This window comes from Kwoniella dejecticola, chromosome 11 (genome assembly GCF_000512565.2).
Source record: "Kwoniella dejecticola CBS 10117 chromosome 11, complete sequence".
NCBI lineage: Eukaryota > Fungi > Basidiomycota > Tremellomycetes > Tremellales > Cryptococcaceae > Kwoniella > Kwoniella dejecticola.
The window spans coordinates 712,730-729,848 of record NC_089311.1 but is presented as its reverse complement, the minus strand read 5'-3'; the positions used below and the strand labels follow the sequence as shown (position 1 = coordinate 729,848).

Here is a 17,119-nt window from a genome sequence, read left to right as displayed (position 1 = left end):
AGGATGTCTTTCCCTATCTCGACTATACCTCGATCGATACTCCGATCAACGGCGAATCACACTCATATCCAAACAAGATGTGTGTCGTCGATACCGACACATCGATCCTTTCGTCCTGTGGGTGTGGGACTTCGTCATACAACGATCCTCAGTCAAAATGATCATACAATCACAAGCATAAACTCGCATACACACATACGTATACGTAGTCAGAATAGGTCGTTCTTCTCTTTGCCGGATATAACGAAACTGGCCAATCTCGTTCCGGGGCAACAACAATCCGATTCTGGGGGTTCACCGACGACGACAACGACTACTTCTGAGTCGGGAGTCGTTAGTGGGATAGAAGTGGATGGTGAAGCTCAGCGATTTCACGCTAGGAAGATTTTACCGTGAGTGACCTTTTTCCCGTGCGCCGAGTCACGAGCTGCTCCTTCCTCATAATAAGCCCATCGAGGATGGCTCATCGGAAGAAATCTCATCTACGTCCTTTTCCATACCTTCTTCAATGCTAATGCTAATGTTTCTGTCTCCCACTTGCAGATACTCGCAAACTCAACTTTACTCGCTGGTATCGGACGTACCATCCTATTCATCCTTCATCCCATTCTGCAACTCCTCGACTGTCCTACCCAGACCCGCATCGAATAGTAAATCTACTTCTTCGTCCAATGCTTCAACGACTAGACAATGGAACGACTGGACGCCCGGAGAAGAACCGTTCGAAGTTCTTGCCGAGCTGGCAGTGGGTTTCGGCGGGCTGGAGGAGAGGTATATTAGTAAAGTAGTCGGAATCCCTTTTGAGAGCGTGACAGTGAGTATGAACGCGAATGCGATCCTTTTCACATGCACCAAGCCTTGTCTCGCCTCTCATGGCCTTTTTGCTGATCCAATATATCCTGTAATGCGATTAATAGGCAACAGCTTCTAACCAGACACCGTTATTCAAATCCCTAATCACCCGATGGTCATTCTCACCCGCATCGACCTTCTCTCCTCATCCTACATCCCCTCCATCTCCACCTTTGTCCGCATCATCAACAGAGTCTTCAAGTTCCTCAGATCCAACATCAAGCAGAGAACCCAATTCGACCTCGCCTGCAGATCCAAATATCGGTCCTACCCTATTGACCATTGATCTGAATTTCAACTTCGCGAACCCCCTCCACCGCATAGCGAGCCAGGCTGTCCTTCCGAAAGTCGCCGATAAGATGGTGTATGCGTTCGAGAAGAGATGTTTGGAGGTTTATGGTAAAGGCACGCAATGATCAGGAGCTTCCCCGCACTGATCAGGAGCATGAGCTTGGAGGGGGAACCGAGCATTAGCGGAAAACGGTACTCATTGTCATGGTGAAGACAGAACAAGGCAATGCAAGTCAAGAATTGAATCAAGGGCGAAGACAGGACCAGGCAGGGCGGATGGATGGATGGATGGATGGGAACAGTCATTCTCTCAGTCTTCGATTCGAAGAAGGGATTGAGCGTCACCGTTCTTCGAGTCTTACTTTCTTTCCATTTTGTCGATGTCAATTGACCCGACTCTGTTGTATTATCTATAATGCAGTCATACTTCATTCATCATTCGTGGATCTGGTGGCTCTCTGCTCTCTGCTCTCTGCTCTCTGCTCTCTGCTCTCTGCTCTCTGCTCTCTGCTCTCTGCGCTCTGCGCTCTGCGCTCTCATAGATGTACTTGTACTCATCACTTGATCGGTCGTGGTCGTGGTACGAACATTCGGACGTAAGAGGGATATCAACCATCTCTTCTATCCCATATGACATACCATTGCCATTACCGAATGTACCTACATATGATCCCACATAAAGGAGACGTACAATAGTATATCATATATATTGTACTTTTGTGTATCTGCACTGGGACCCACCGTACTGTACTGCACTTCCAATCTGCATAACACGTACAACCTGGGAATGCAATTACGATCTACGATCTCCTTTCGGTCCCCTTCTCTTCCTCCTCGACTAAATATTAGGGTCCGAATCGAATAAAGTACTCGTTAACACAAAATAAAAACACCGTTTCCGTATAGATGAATATTGGATAGACAATAACTTCGACATCGACAAAGATCCTCCCCCTTCTCACTGCCCGCTCATCAACCTGAGATCACTGATCTTGACGTCAACAGGATGAGATGATGAACGTACACCACTCCTCTAGCCTTCACAATCACGATCACAATCACGTTTACTCCCCAATCCTATCACCTTTATCTTTATTCTTTCCAATCCCCAATTTCCCAAATGCCATACTTCCAGATCTACCCAATTTCCCCGACATCCCACTCAACTTTCTGCCCAGACTACCGCCTCCAGAATATCCATTACCCGAACTCGCCTGACTCGAGGTCGATACCGTCCTATCCCTTCCTGTTCCCGTTCCAGTCGTCGAAGTTTTCCTGCCTAATGCTCCGAAATTAGAGGATGAGACGCTGGATGACATCGAAGAGGGTTGTATGTTCGCATTTCCTTGGTGTGGAAAAAGACTCTGCGTCTGAGAAGGTGGAATGGGTTTAGCAAGTACACTAGATGAGGTTCCGGTGGGTCCGGTGCCAGCCCCAGCCAAAGAAGAACTGGTAGAAGTGGAGATGACACTTGAAGACATGGCTGATCCATTCGGTATACCATGAACGGATTCTGCGTTGCTGCCTGCTGAAGCGTTAGGCACATTCACTCCTAGACCGCTGAACGTAGTTGATCCGCCAGTCGAAGGTCGAGAAGATGCAGTCGGTGTCTTGGTAGGAGTCTGAGGCTGAGGCTGAGGCTGAGGCTGTGCTTGAGTTTGCGTTTGCGTTTGCGTTTGCACTTGATTAGTCAGCACTGATCCATTGGCATTTGACGTCGACTTGCTTAGACCTCTAGAAGGTGGCGGCGGGGGAGGTGTAGCTCCTGATATCCTCCGAGTATTCGCTGGCGAAGAAGAGGCATCGAAGCCCAATTGTCTATCCGGTATAGGCTGAGCCTGAGCCTGCGGTTGAGGATCCCGCTGAGGCTGAATGAAGCCATTGCCATTGACAACATGTTGTTGACTTGACAGTGAGCTGACAGATTCCCGCCTGGGTGTAGGTATAGAGTTTCGCCTTGAGTCGGGACCGGAACCTATCGGCGTGACTGTTCCGGCCGATATCGAGGTCGACGATTTCCGGGACGGCGGCGGAGGTGGTGGTTTTTTCGCTTGTTTAGGCGACTCAGCCGTAGGTGCAGCAGCGACTGGAGCCAGAGCCGGAACAGGAGCGGGTACGCTCGGCAGCGTGGATGATTGTGGAGATACGATAGGAGTTGGCTCTTCCGAGAAATCAACTAATTGATGTTCTTTCAGTTCCTTCAGCTCTGCTCGAGGTTGGACTGGCTTCGATTGTACGGGCTGAGTGTCGATTGATTTGGCGGATTTGACCTCAGTTCCAGGGACTTTCAGTCCTAAACTTGCCAAGTCCATATCCACAGCTTGGTAGAACAGCACGTATCCAGCTCCTGAGGGGTAATCACCAAAGTATCTGAACAAGTCATCATCGTCTATTGGTTCGACGTTTTCGTCGTCACACATTATCCATCTCCCTTTTGACCGCACCAAAGTGACATAGTGACCGTGATGAGGACCGCTACAGGAGCAACAAGAGATGTCAGCAGTGCTCGCGATTCTGAGAAAGGTGATGGCAGTGCGCAGACCCTGGCGCAGCAATGATACACGTTGTCCTCGAGGAGTAGAAAAGCGAGAGTTGCACAACGATATAACCACTCACTTTCCGATATGCACCACAACAGAGAACAGCTCATACAGCCTATCAGGGTTCTCCATGTCGTCCGTCGTATTAGGTAATCTAAGTTGAGTGGGGAACGGAACTCTGTAGAAGAGTTTGGCGTATCTTCCGGTCGTTTCTTGATATTTGAATCGTTTCAAGTGCAATGCAAGGATATTAGGCAGTTTCTTGATTTTCATCCTATAATACCGAATAGACACTGTATCAGCCTTCCGTGCATTCTGTGCCTTCCGTCCCCCTCGACATGAACCGAATCAAAGTAGGATGTACCAGCTCTGACCGCAGAATGGACATTCTGACGACTCACCTCTTCTCAGCTTCCTGCAGACCACAGCACGAATCACAGTAAAACTTGTTCTTCTGACATAACATCTCGCTAGCTGAGAATTGCCTCAAGCAGTGAGTGACCGAAGTGTGCTGTTCTATATCGATGGACAGATCTAAGAACAGCTCGTCTCGTTCGGATGTCTAAACGTATCAACCCAGTATCAGCTCGTGCGGAGTGATGCACAAAGATTTTCAACCAAGGAAGATGAGTATGGGGGATGGCTAACTTACAGTCTCGCAACTCAGACATCTAGTTTCGTTGGTCAGAACACCTTCGAACAAACTCTGTATGAATGTCTTCCCTGGCCCTCTATTTATTCCTTGATTCTCCTTCAAGTGCTTATCTAGTATTTCGATCTCTTCAGCGATCTGATTGAGAAGCCATCCCAAGAACTCGTGAGCATCTTGTTGCATCATCCCTCTGAACATCTCGTTCTCCCTCTTCACCGTTCGTAAAAGGTCTTCAGGCGTGACCACACCTCTTCCGAGTTTACCAGCTTGCCACGGCCCTCCTCCCCGTGCGGCCGATGGCGGGGGCAGGGAAGCTAGCAGCGGTGGGCCCTGGGGCACATTCGGATTCGTACCTGCCGCTGGCGTCTTGGCTGATCCGTCTGCAGCTGGCTCAGCCGGAGGAGGGGGTGCACCAGGTAACAAGGAGGCAGTCTGGGCTTGGGCGTTCGCGTCCTTGTTCTCTTTCTTGGGTAGCGGTTGGTGTGGAGGAGCATGTGTCAGGTGGTAAAACAATGTTTGTATAGTCTGGAACACGCTAGGAGGGGATTGGTTGGGATCAGGTTCGATAGGTTTCCAATCGGCGTATTTCTCATCCAGAACCGGCGTTTCTGATGGTTCTTCCTTGAGACCCCCAAGTGTAGGTAGGTTCGCTGAGGAGGGTCCATGTCCTGAATTGGTGGGTCGCCGTCCCAAGCTAGTCCAAGATCTACCCTTCTTCTCAGACGTACTGTTATTAGGCGAAGAAGCGATCGTATTCAGCGAGGGGGACTCGAATGGATTAGACTTGGACATTTGCGGTGAGAGTTGAGCGCCGCCGTTGAAGCCAGTAGCAAAGGGAGACAGGATCGGGGACATGGATTTGTTGTAATCCTTTTGAGACGGGGTGGGCGCCAAAGCCATCAAAGGGGGTTTCGAATCTGGGTAAGATTCTACGAATTGTTTGAACGCCTCGCACGAGTATAAAGCTTGGATAACTGAATTGCAGTAACATGTATTCCCAAAATTCTCTAATCCGAACAAAAGCTCTTTCTCCACGACTAGCTCTTTGGGTGTCTTGGGGATCGCCTTGTTATTGCTGACTAGGGCGTTGGTGTTGCTGTTCAGAGATTGGGAAGGATCGGGAGTATCGAGTGCTTCGCCGAACGTGGAGTCGCGCCGAGTGGTCGGAGAAGGACGCGATCCATTTGGTGTAACGTTGGCGGCATTGCTGCTGCCGCCGACTTTACTATCGCTGGACTGTTTGGGTGTACCGAACCCTCTTAGTAATCGTGCCATGTTGACAATGGATTCGGGCTGAAGGTGGAGTGAGTGCTGATTAATCCCTGAGTGAAGGGCGAGCTGTCCTCTCTTCTTTCTTCTAAGGTGATTGCTTGCCGATGGTATATGTTATGAACCCAATTGCGATCTCTATCTGATTCTATCCTTGCATCGATCTATGATAGCCCTTATCGTCGTCGTTGCTGTTGGGATTTTGCGGGACGACAAAGAATTGCACAGTCAGAAGGGGATTATGAGTTTGGCCGAACCAACGCGGCGGTATCCGATTTCCGATGAGCGAGCTGTGTGATGTGTGTTGGTAGTTTCGTAGCGGTGACAACGGGTCCTTTGGCAGTCAATGAATGCTATGTACTACGAGTGGAAACGAGCAATGCGATGAATGGTATGAATCTATACACAGATAAATGACAGATTTGTGATTTCGGTCAACCGTTATTCGTCGCAGGTCGCAGTTAACGATGTCTCGGTGCAATCATGTATGGTATGTGTCAGGTATACAGGTAAGCTCTTGCTAGTTAGGCAGTATCCATGTATTCGGGATTCTCTTGTAGCAACATAAAAACCAATTCCTCTGCTCCTGTGGGTGGATTCGGTCAACGGCCCGGTAATAAAGTCACGGGACTACACTCCTGAAAAATACAATTTCAAGGGTAAGAAATATAAATAAACCCTGATTGTTTCTGCATATGGGGGAAGTGATTACGATTGGTGGGGACCCCTTTCACGAATCATTAGGAAATAGGAAAATCAGAACCTTACTCATATGACAAGATGACAAGGAACGAGATGAGGGTAACGCTTTGACGTTAACCCTGTGACGTATTGTCTTTTGATTGAGACGTGGCAAGTTGGCCGAAGGTGCGTCGTTCTGCTATCGTGAGCGATGCGATGCGATGCGATGCGATGCGATGCGATGCGATGCATGAGTGTTATCGTATGGATGGTATTCATGACTGACATGGTTCTGTGTAATGATATAACTACCTGACTTTGTAGCATTGGACATCGTATGGATGGTATTCATGACTGACATGGTTCTGTGTAATGATATAACTACCTGACTTTGTAGCACTGGACATCATATGAACCCTCCGCGTCCCCTCCCTCACCGTCACATACCCTATAGTGAATCTCCACGTCCAGTTCTCTGGAATTCGTAGGCGACTTCTTACAGAAGAATCGACCATCGATCCGCTGATCGGGTCCAAGCGTAATATGTTTCCGAAGGAGGAAGACGACTTGTTTCCAATGTGTATATTTACCCCTGGGGCCAGTGGTGAAACTGACTTGACGGCCTTTCTCCGAGGATTCTAAAGGTTGAACGGGAGCTTCGAACTCGTTATCACCGAACGGAAGGATCTCCACCTCTTCTTCTGGTGAAACATGCGAAGCTTCTCCCGAGAGGGGACTGAAGAAGGTGTCGAAATGAGTCAAGAATGCTTTTATCGTCTGCGTCTGACTCGGTCCTGCGCCAGCAGTGGCATTGAGGGTGAAGGAAGAATGGAAATCTAAGGATTTTATAGTAGCGTTGTGAGAGTTGATATCCTGCAGAACGAGGAGTATATCAGGGTAAATGTCAGTCTGCACGGAGGATATATGAGAAACCGACACACTCGAACGATAGCTTCTGAAGTTACTACCTCCTCCTTGTCCACCACTTCCGTCAGACCCTCATCGAAAGCAGGAGCCTGCATTGTACTCAAGTCGAAGCCGTACACAGATGGCCAAAAGGCAACTCTCTCTTTCCAGACCCTGTCTCCGGTGATAGCACTGATGACCAACCTGGTCTGAGAGGGAGCCATCAGTCCGCCAGGAGCAAGGAACCTATCTCGAGCGACCAGTACCGAGTCGAGCATGGACTCGTACAACAGCATATAGCCCTAAAGCCAACAACAAAATCAGCTCAAGCCTTAATTGAACATAAAGAGAGGACAAGTCGTCCGGCAGAAGGACAGTTCACGCAAGGCAGTCAATCATTACTCACCATCCATTCAGACACAATCACGTCCACTTGCTTGACAGGCAGCTCGATATCCTCGACTTTACCCTGGATCACCGTTATAGTATCGGCGAACCCGTTCTTCCTTATGTTCTCCCTAGCTTTGACCGCCAACCCAGACGCTTCTATGGCGTAGACATGTTTGGCTCCTGCTTTAGCAGCGAACACTGAATTTCGCCGATACAATCAGCTGTGTTCGGCTGCCTTGTAGCGGGTAAACCGAGGAGGGAAGGTGAGCTTACTGGAAAGAATACCTGTTCCGCACCCGACATCCATGACCACGGCATCCTTGAAGATTTGGGGATTGGACAAGATGAATCTGGCATACGAGACAGTTCGGACTGTATCTTTCAACATGATCTCGTGGATATCTGGATATCATCATTTCTGGCCTCAGCGACCATATTCGTTGTAGGAAATCTGCGATTCTTTCGATATTGGTATTAATGACAATCTCAGAGACGTACCGTTTTCCTCGTATGAATGGAAATAATGAGTATCGTCATCTCTCTCTACAGCTTTGCCTTTGCCTTTGCCCTTGCCTTGGCCACTGTTCTCATTCGATACTGCTTCCTCCTGACTGCCTTGGACGGGTGACTCTTCGTCGTCCTCCACACCGACTGTCTTGGAGATGAGTAGCCGCATTGACGCGAGGTCTTTTCTAACTTTTTCCAATTCGGCTTCGAGTTGAGCTACTCTGGAATTGTCTGGCTTTGATAATGTCTGTGCCGCCGAGGGACCGGAAGCTGACTGAGCCGGTGGGGCAGCGTCTTCATCATCTGACCAATCGTCATCGGGGTCATATTCTGCGCGGATACAGATACAAATGTCAGCTTTGCGACCATGCTGCAAATGAGTGATGAGGTAGATACAAGGGTATGAGATTGATCACTGACGAAGTAAAGGATCATCAGGTATGACAGGTATCAAGAGGCTATCATCTTTGAACAGCGGGTCCGTGGGCGACAAAGCATCGATTTGGTCTTTTGTTAAGCCCTAGATCATCGAATACAATGTAAATGCAAGCCTGATGTCAGCTTTCATGGCCAAGAGGATATTCGCTGTGCTTCGGAGTAATTTGATATGGACATACAGCGTTCCTTATTAAGTTGATCAACCTGATCCTGCCAAACATGTCTAGTCCCAGTTTCTCGCATGATTCGTGAAGATTGAAATCCCAGACGTTCGCATCGTGCTCCAATGCAGCTTCGGGAGAGGGTAAGACGGTTTCGTCGAATAGGGATTTGGTCTGTCTTGCTTCGCCCAGGGATGATGCCCAGTCCGATATTCTGTCGTCGTCATGGCCTGAGACAGACGATGAAGATGATATCGAGCCTGTACCGGCTGGTACGTTGACTTGATACGACATTTGTGCGTCGAAATATGGATACAAAGTGTAATATATAGTATGGATGTATGGATGTATGGACAACGGAATCCGAAAAGTTGCTTTGTCTGTATCGCTGAGAGTACCCGGAAATTTTGAGCAGATGAGCAGACTTGCCGAACTAGATTTAACCCTGAGCTTGTATGATATGGCGATTACGATATCTTGTAATTGCCAAGACCTATTCACGGGTCAGATGATTAGGGTTATCTTGTATTCCGGTTGTCATCTCTAATCTCCGTCAACTCGGCCGCATGGACACTATTGTTGTTGTCAATTAGCAAGTTGCTGTGCAGTGAGAATGAGAGTGATAGCGAGTAGTGCCTAATTCGTCATAGATCATCTCAATTCACTATCTCAAGTCACTGAGAAGCATAATCTTAGAAAGGCAGAGAGAGCTGTTGTGATTATCATTGTTGAGGGATTAAACAATCTTGCACAGCTTAGTGGATATCACTCAATGCCGGATCACGTTCCTCAATAACCATAATAACAACATCGTCCCAGGGATATATATAAACCGAACAAGCGACGAAAATCCCGAATGCCAACACGCTTGGCATGACTTATCTTTCACCTTGATCTAGATTTTATATCCGCAGCCTTGACTCGACTCAAACCAACTAGATACGAAGCGCACCTTTGATATTGCGTTGTGTATTAAGATGACTAGCTCGACTAGTGCCGAGTACATGAGGCAGAACAGGCAGGTGAGCATATCGCATTTGTGCCTCCTGGGCATAAGTCGATGCCCCGACTTACGCAAGCTGATCACATCTTTCACTCAGAGGTACAACCTCGGACCTATGCTGACCTCGTCGAACGTATACTGGGCGCTTGGTAATCGAGGATATACCACTGATCCAGAGTAAGTGACCCTGCCTTCCTCCCTGCCTCCTTCCGAAGATGACCTTTTGAATATCTTGTCAGGAGCGCTGATGTCCTGATAACGTTATTTGTAGATACGTCAAGGCGGTCATAAGAAATTATGTGCATTTCAAAGCTCAGAGGGGAAAGTCGAAATTCGAGCTAGGCTATAAATTGGAAGTACTCGAAAGGGAGGTGAGCAACGATTTCTATCATTTCAATTTTGCTCCAGCCCCACAGATAAGCCGAGGCCTCACCCATGAGCTGATACGTCTCTCTGTCCGACCAGTTTTCGCAATTCGCATACGCCTTCCGAGCTATAAGACAGGAATATGGTCTAGCTCCATCTCGAGTATTACCTCAACCTCAAGCATCTCAACCAAGCAGTACTCTCCGTCGAACCCAAACAGCGACTACACCTTCCAGAGCCAACACTGTCAGTGCGAACAATAACATCACTCGTACTCGAACGACTGTAGGAGCTACCACAGTCAGACCGACTCAGACACAAAGCGAGGATGACCCCCCTCCTCCACCGTACGCAAGTCAGGACCCCGAACCGGCAGCGACTAGGCAGTTGCAAGAGCGACTGGCCGCCGAAGCAGAAGCCAGAGGAAACCTGTCCCAACTCACTTCGCCCTCCGCCGCAACTCCCACCCGCACGCCCAGTACAAGCACCCATCCGACCTCTCCTCCCGCATCGTCCCCAATCCGCCAGCCAGAGCCTGAACCGTCTGTGCAAGAAGAGCTTCAGAGGATACCTAGTGATCCGGAATTAGCACAAGCGTGGGAAGAATCGCAATTGGAAGAAGCGAAACGAGCTAGTATGGCGTACCAGATAGAACAGCAGGAATTGCAAGAAGCCATGAGACTTAGTATGGCAGATGCGGAAGCTAGAGGCATCGGATCCTCAACTTCCGCCTACGAGGGTGGCTCATCCGGTCAGAATCATTCAATATCTACTATACCTGAAGATCGGTCTGTCAGCGAGACAAGCCATGATGGGGAAATGAGGGATTTGGTTAGCGGTATGGAAGATATGATCATCCCAGGCTCATACACATCTGCACCTAGCACAGCATCTATAGCTCCCAACTCAGCTCCCATTCCTCAGCCTCAGGATCTTCTCGATGAGCCCGATTCCCAATATCCCAGCCAAGCACCAATCAGTCCACAACGAACTGGGCTTCACATACAAAGCAAGAACCCTTTCCTGTCGTCCAACGAGAAAGAACAGCTGCAAGCCATGGAAGAGGCCGCTTTAACGACGCCAACAAGCGAACATTTCAGATCACCCTCTATGAGCCCTCCAGGCTCTTTGTACACTTACTACAGCGCCCCCAATGGCCCGCCTCCTCAAGTACACCGTCAATCATTTTCATCATATGCTGAATCCGGTCCATCGAATTTGCAACACAATCAGCCTCCTCAGCAAACACCGCCACCCATATCAAGCAGAGAAGGCTCCAGTTATACTCAATACACCCCGCCTACGAGTCAGCAGGCAATCTCCTCTGAGCAGAATCAACAGCTTTACACTCCGCCAAGCGCTCCACCTCCTTCTCATCTGCGCATCGTCACCCCGACCTCTCCTTCAACTCGACCTCTGCCTGCTACACCCAGAGATCAGGCGCCGTGGGACGAATCTGCCAGTCCTCGTATAGCTTTCCCCCAGCCAATTATCAGTCCTACAACGCAATCGAATTCTGCGCTCGCCTCTCCTGGCGGAACGCTAGACTCCCACAATAGTCTGCATCAGACTCTGCAAGGTACACCGCCTCCTCTGCCATTGAGACGAAAGTCCACGTTCGTCCCTACGCCAGGGAAAGAAGATGCGTTGGAGATGTTAAGGGATTTCGATACAGTGTTCTTGGGTGAGTCAACTTCCGTTTAGCACGGATCTCCGTATTCGGCAATTACCCTTTAGGTGATGCAACGTGAATAATGCTGATCGTTTTGTTGATACAGTCGACGACAGCACATCGATGGCGGGACAAAGATGGTCAGAAGCCAGACAAGCCTTAATGGAAGTATCGGAAATAGCGGCGCGCTACGACGAGAACGGAGTGGATATCTACTTCCTGAATAGTAAAAGAGTGGGCAAAGAGCTGAAAGCTGCTCATGAGGTGGAAGATCTGTTCAGGGGTTTAGAACCTAAAGGAGCTACACCGACCGGAATGAGGTTGGAGAGTATTCTAAGAGAATATATGGCTAGATTGGAAAGATCGCACACTTCTCCTTCTCCTTCTCCTTCTTCCCCTTCGATCAATGGTCAGTCAGAAGGGACGGTCAAGCCTATGAACCTTATTGTGGTTACTGATGGTGGTGAGTCGCTTTTCTTCATTTGCTCTGCCCATATACTCGTCCTTGTACCCTCCACTTCCATTCCCGGACTCGATCACACATTTCTGCAACTTTGTCGGCATGAAGGACGCCTCGTCTACTCTATTTCTTCTTTTCCGCTCTCTGCCTTCTTCCAATATTGTTCATCTCTTCGTGCTGCTCCTTCTCTTCACTAATCGACGCTTACGCTGACACATCCAGCATTCGCCCATCCCGTCCTTGATCGTAAACGTACACTTACTCTCTCACAATCATCGGACTCGCCGACACCGACGGATCGTATTGAATTACTTGCCACAGCCCCGACGGACGACCCCGAATCAGTTTTGATTGCATGTGCCAAACGATTGGACAGGGGCGAATACCCGCTTTCTCAAGTCGGAGTACAGTTCCTCCAGATCGGTGATGATTCCGAAGCCAGAGAAGCTTTACAAGAGCTAGATGATGGATTGGCGGCGGCTCATGGAGTGAGAGATATAGTGGATACGGTCTTATATGATGGAGAGGATATGTCGGCTGGACTGATCATTAAGACACTCCTGGGAGGGATCAATAGGCGATTAGATAGGAGGAGTTCAGCCTAAGATGACAGGTGTTCTGTTATTTGAACTTGGGCTTGAAGTCGACATTGAGGTCTTCATACTGTATACAGTGTTATATAATTGCATGCGTTTTGCACATATCGACATTCCAGACCAAAAGGGTGTCATCGTCCGGCGCATTGTTACGAAAGCTATGTACGTGTATATCGAGACTGCTCGCGCTCATGAGTCACACGATCACTCGGCATGGCATCATCGCTAACGAAAAGCTGTACCCCGTGAAAGACCGCCAGTGGCGTTGCGCATGAACAGGTGAAATTGACCTTGAGTCCATGATGTTTCGTCGTGACCGGGCCGGTCTCATGTCGTGGACTTATCAGGTTAGAGATCGGCAATAGATGCTGAATGGGCTCTTACCTCAATGAAGTCCCGGTGCAGATTTTGAGTGGCACAGCTGGATTGTATGTATGCAGCTTGTTGATCTCGTCTCTTCAGACGGGGTAGTCTGACGAATGTGGCATCCAACAGATCAGAGGAGTGGCACAAGGCTGTACTGTGGGTATCAAATCACCTTTGGCGCTTGCGTGCCACAAGTCGCAACCCAATCAAAAGGAACCCAAAGGTCGACTGTGGACTGTGCAAGCCTTCTGGGCGCTTACTCAGAGCGGGGCCTGAGAGGGACATGGCTAGATTCGGCGAGAACTTTCAAAGAGAATTATTGCGTGTGAAATGACACATCCGATGCGCGCTGTGAGACCAGAGAATGCAGAGGATGCGCAATTGAGAGATAAGGTGTACAGTCAGTGAGCGCACCTGTCCCTCATGTTGTGTTGGGATGTGCATTCACGCTGGAGTGTCAGCTTCGCCTCAGCGAGAAGGATGGCTGAACGGGGACAGAGATCGCCGTGTGATACCTAGCCATCCGAGTGTAACATTTGGGAACGACTAAACAACCAAAAACAAAAACAACGACGGGCTCGATGCCACCATACCACTTCTCAACGAAGAGACCATATCCCAGATCTACTAGGTATCCCGGTCAATCCGGCAGGGACCGTTCGAAAGGTGCCGTATAACGGGATCCTGAGGGGTATATCTCAACAGTCCCATTCCTGAGGGATATAATCGATGTAATTAATCAATTATATCCAGTCGTCGATGGCAATGATCAGGATACATGGTTCATCTTCGCACGTGCACTTAAGGTGCGCGTGATCTACATTGTGGACGGTGTCATGACCCTCGTGGCCGTTGTGTTTATCTGTCGCTTGCATAAGTCTCTGAATGCTTACGCCGTTAGCGGATGGAGGATTGGCGCGATTTTGTTCCTTGTGGCATTCCGCGCGGGGAGAACAATATCACAACACTTCTGCCGTAGGCCGAATTTGTTCAGGTCAGGCATGGGGCGTAGGTCCGCTTTACGCGCTCAGCCCCTGCTCCGATCCTTATGATGGGACCGGAGGCGAAGAAGGAAGAGGTGGATGCGAGATGCAATTGGGAAGACGATAGTCCAGTGACACCATTCTCAAGACAAATAGTGGCGTGCCACCGATTCCCCTTTTTCGCCATACAGTGATGATCCAGGCACGTTCCTTTTTTCAGGAATGCGAATGAGTTGGTGACGTATTTTGTCATGATCCTCATTCCTCAGACGCAATATTGTCCACCAGAACAAATGGATGTTGATTTCTAGCATAATATACTTTTATGACAACCAAGACCGACGACATCTTCAGCCGTCCCAATTCCTCAAGTTATACTCCTACAGTCTGTCACAGATACCCTGCATAGGTAAAGGCCATCCACCGTTTGTTGTAGCCTAAGAGTCTCGTCACGTCGGTCGGCTTTGACCGTTCGACACAGTTGACAGCCCAACTCTCTCAAAGGATCTCTCGCTTTCTCCAACCTCGCCGTACTTTCGCTTTCGGTTTCAGCTCGGTGCTCAGATAGCTGTCCTTGTCTCAGGCATACAAGGAGATTTCAGCATCACAAGTCAGGATGTCCCAAAACGCTTCAGCGCGTTCCTCAATCTCTGCGTCGCCTGTCGACAGCCCTGCAGAAGAGACGACCTCCCTCCTTCCACCGTCAGCACCGGCTCACCCGCATTCTCACTCCCATCCCCATACGCATCCTCACATGCCCAATCATGCTCATGCCAGGAAAACCTCGATCAGTGCTAGAAGCATAAGTGGGAGAAGCGTTGCTGGGAGTGTGCGCAACTATGGCGCTGTAGCTGGACGTCCTGGACCTGCTGAACAGGCTCCGAGAGTCAGCAAAGTTGGTCAAAGGGTAAGGATCGCCTGTCTGTCGATACCATCTACTCTTTCACTTACGCTGACATCTTATGATGAACTTGGGTGTGACTGTATGTAGCGGATCTTAACGACATTTCCACTTCAAGCTACATTCTTTATCCTCACCTTGCTCGTATTTGCCGCCTTTGTCCTATCGCTCATACTCCTCCTCAACACGGTGCTCGACTTCAGCGTCAACTTCTTACCGTACCGAGGAAGCGGATTCACTGAATTCTGGATTGCGTTGATTGGAGCGTGGATAGGCTTGGGCGGAGTACTATTCTTTTCTCACCCATCTTACCTTTTCTTCCTCACAACTCTGATCACCTTGATCCTACATATCCCGATAATATTCCTGTCCCTACTCTCACCAAGCCTGAAGAGGAATCACGCTCCCCTAATCCTTGTTCCGCTGGTGTTAACAGCTTCAACCCTAATTTTCACCTTGCTGGCGAACTTCTTAGTGAGACGTGCGAAGAAGCAGGAATCGCTGCGGATCAGTCGGATGTTGACTGAGGCTGCAGGAAGGGAGAGAGCGAGCGAGGAAAGTACCGCTAGAGCTCTGGTGGGAGTTCAAGGCAAGGGATTCTGGGGCAGACTGTTGGGCTTTTTCGGGGGCGTAGTTGGTCTGATAGCCGGTCTGACAGGTTTGGTATTGGTATCAGTAAGTGGGAGTTTTCTGCCGAGCTGACCTGTATTTTTGGGATGAAACTGATACAATACGCTCACAATCACAGCTACTTCTCGTGGACTTATCGATCTCCGCATACGACGGCTCTTTACCTCTACCATCAGCATCCTCAAGACTAGTCAAAGTGCATCCCCAATCCTCTCAATGGCCGATAAATATACACCTTTCCTGCACATCGTCCAACTCATCGCTGCCCACGGTGGTGTACACCTCCTCGTCGGGTGTACCAGGATCCCTGGCATTGCTGCCTACCCCTTTACCTCCCGTAGCAGAAGGAGCGCAGAATCCAGGACGTTGGTTATTCGATCTGCAAGAACAAGGCAGGCTGGGCAACGTATGTACCTGGGACAGGCCTGGATATGGATTCTCGGACGTCCTCTCGAACGCGGATCTAGGAAGCATATCGGACGCTCTCTGGGAAGCTTTAGACAGCGCCGGTGTTATCAGGGATAGCAAGAAAGAAGAGCTGCTCATGGTCGGCGAAGGATACGGAGGGTCAGTCCAACTCTCTTTTCTATCTCACTCAAATTTCGAGCTGACTGACGTGGTTTGTTCTCGCTTTTCAGCTTGATTTCAAGGATATTCGCTGCAAGACATCCGAACAATATCCATGCGTTCCTTCACCTTGACGCTCAAACAGCTTCTACTTACTTCTCCGAACTCTCAACAACGCAATTCATTTCGCGCTTGACTTCAAGACTATTTCCTTCCCTGCTTACGCCCTTATCGCTGAACAGGCTGCCCTCAGTATTACTTAGAAGGTCAACCTCGTTATCCAGGATATTAGCTTCGTCGCATCCGACACCGTCTACAGTGAGGTTGAACGAGAACCTGCGGAAAGCGAGATTGCAAGAAACGATAGGCTCGCAATCTATGAATTCGAAATCGTTCAGAATCTTATTGGAATCAGGCTACAAATACCCCTCGTCGAAACCTGCTATAGTCCTTAGTTCGAAAGATCGGATTGAGAAAGACGAGAGGTGGGCTGAAGGTCAGAGGGTTTTGGCGGAGGAAGTCACGGCGGAAGAGGGGCTGGTAGATTGGATCAAGGTGAAGGAAGTCGGGCATTTCGTTTGTGAATCCGAGGAAGGAAAAGGGATTTGTGAGGATTCGATCTTGAAGTTGGTGAAGATCAAGTCCAAGTGAGATATCCACCGAAATGTGGAGATGTAGATAGATGTATGTCGAGATCATACTGTTTGTGTCGTGTTCTCGATGAGGTTTAGATTAGTTGTCGTGTTTCTTAGATTGTTATTCTCTTATAGAAAAGTATAATTGTCTCGCACTGTGGATTAAGATTACCCGATACCATTATCATCATTATCAGTATATCGTAGACAACGGATTAGTCTGACGTCTCACACGATATGTCATGAGTGTCTT

At 49.0% G+C, this 17,119-nt stretch overlaps 5 protein-coding genes across 5 annotated transcripts; 3 read left to right on the top strand and 2 right to left on the bottom strand.

The window, feature by feature from the left end:
• Positions 1-3: 3 nt before the first annotated feature.
• Positions 4-1,268, top strand: I303_108395 (uncharacterized protein; the record flags this gene model as incomplete). The annotated part of the gene is made up of 3 exons (XM_018410551.1): positions 4-392; positions 544-814; positions 918-1,268. The coding sequence occupies 3 exons, from the start codon at positions 4-6 to the stop codon at positions 1,266-1,268; spliced, it is 1,011 nt and encodes a 336-aa protein (XP_018260360.1).
• A 939-nt stretch (positions 1,269-2,207) lies between these two features.
• Positions 2,208-5,610, bottom strand: I303_108394 (uncharacterized protein; the record flags this gene model as incomplete). Its single annotated transcript, XM_018410552.1, has 4 exons — positions 2,208-3,618; positions 3,760-3,957; positions 4,085-4,245; positions 4,336-5,610. 4 exons carry the CDS (start codon positions 5,608-5,610, stop codon positions 2,208-2,210), a joined length of 3,045 nt encoding a protein of 1,014 aa, XP_018260361.1.
• A 1,056-nt stretch (positions 5,611-6,666) lies between these two features.
• I303_108393 (uncharacterized protein) lies at positions 6,667-8,981 on the bottom strand (the record flags this gene model as incomplete). The annotated part of the gene is made up of 7 exons (XM_065969819.1): positions 6,667-7,158; positions 7,227-7,493; positions 7,598-7,779; positions 7,855-7,983; positions 8,080-8,418; positions 8,509-8,608; positions 8,706-8,981. 7 exons carry the CDS (start codon positions 8,979-8,981, stop codon positions 6,667-6,669), a joined length of 1,785 nt encoding a protein of 594 aa, XP_065825891.1.
• Positions 8,982-9,664: 683 nt separating this feature from the next.
• On the top strand, positions 9,665-12,793 carry I303_108392 (uncharacterized protein; the record flags this gene model as incomplete). Its single annotated transcript, XM_065969818.1, has 6 exons — positions 9,665-9,709; positions 9,788-9,867; positions 9,962-10,061; positions 10,156-11,740; positions 11,835-12,191; positions 12,510-12,793. 6 exons carry the CDS (start codon positions 9,665-9,667, stop codon positions 12,791-12,793), a joined length of 2,451 nt encoding a protein of 816 aa, XP_065825890.1.
• Positions 12,794-14,749: 1,956 nt separating this feature from the next.
• I303_108391 (uncharacterized protein) lies at positions 14,750-16,882 on the top strand (the record flags this gene model as incomplete). The annotated part of the gene is made up of 4 exons (XM_018410555.1): positions 14,750-15,040; positions 15,125-15,709; positions 15,783-16,231; positions 16,303-16,882. 4 exons carry the CDS (start codon positions 14,750-14,752, stop codon positions 16,880-16,882), a joined length of 1,905 nt encoding a protein of 634 aa, XP_018260364.1.
• Between the last annotated feature and the right edge of the window lie 237 nt (positions 16,883-17,119).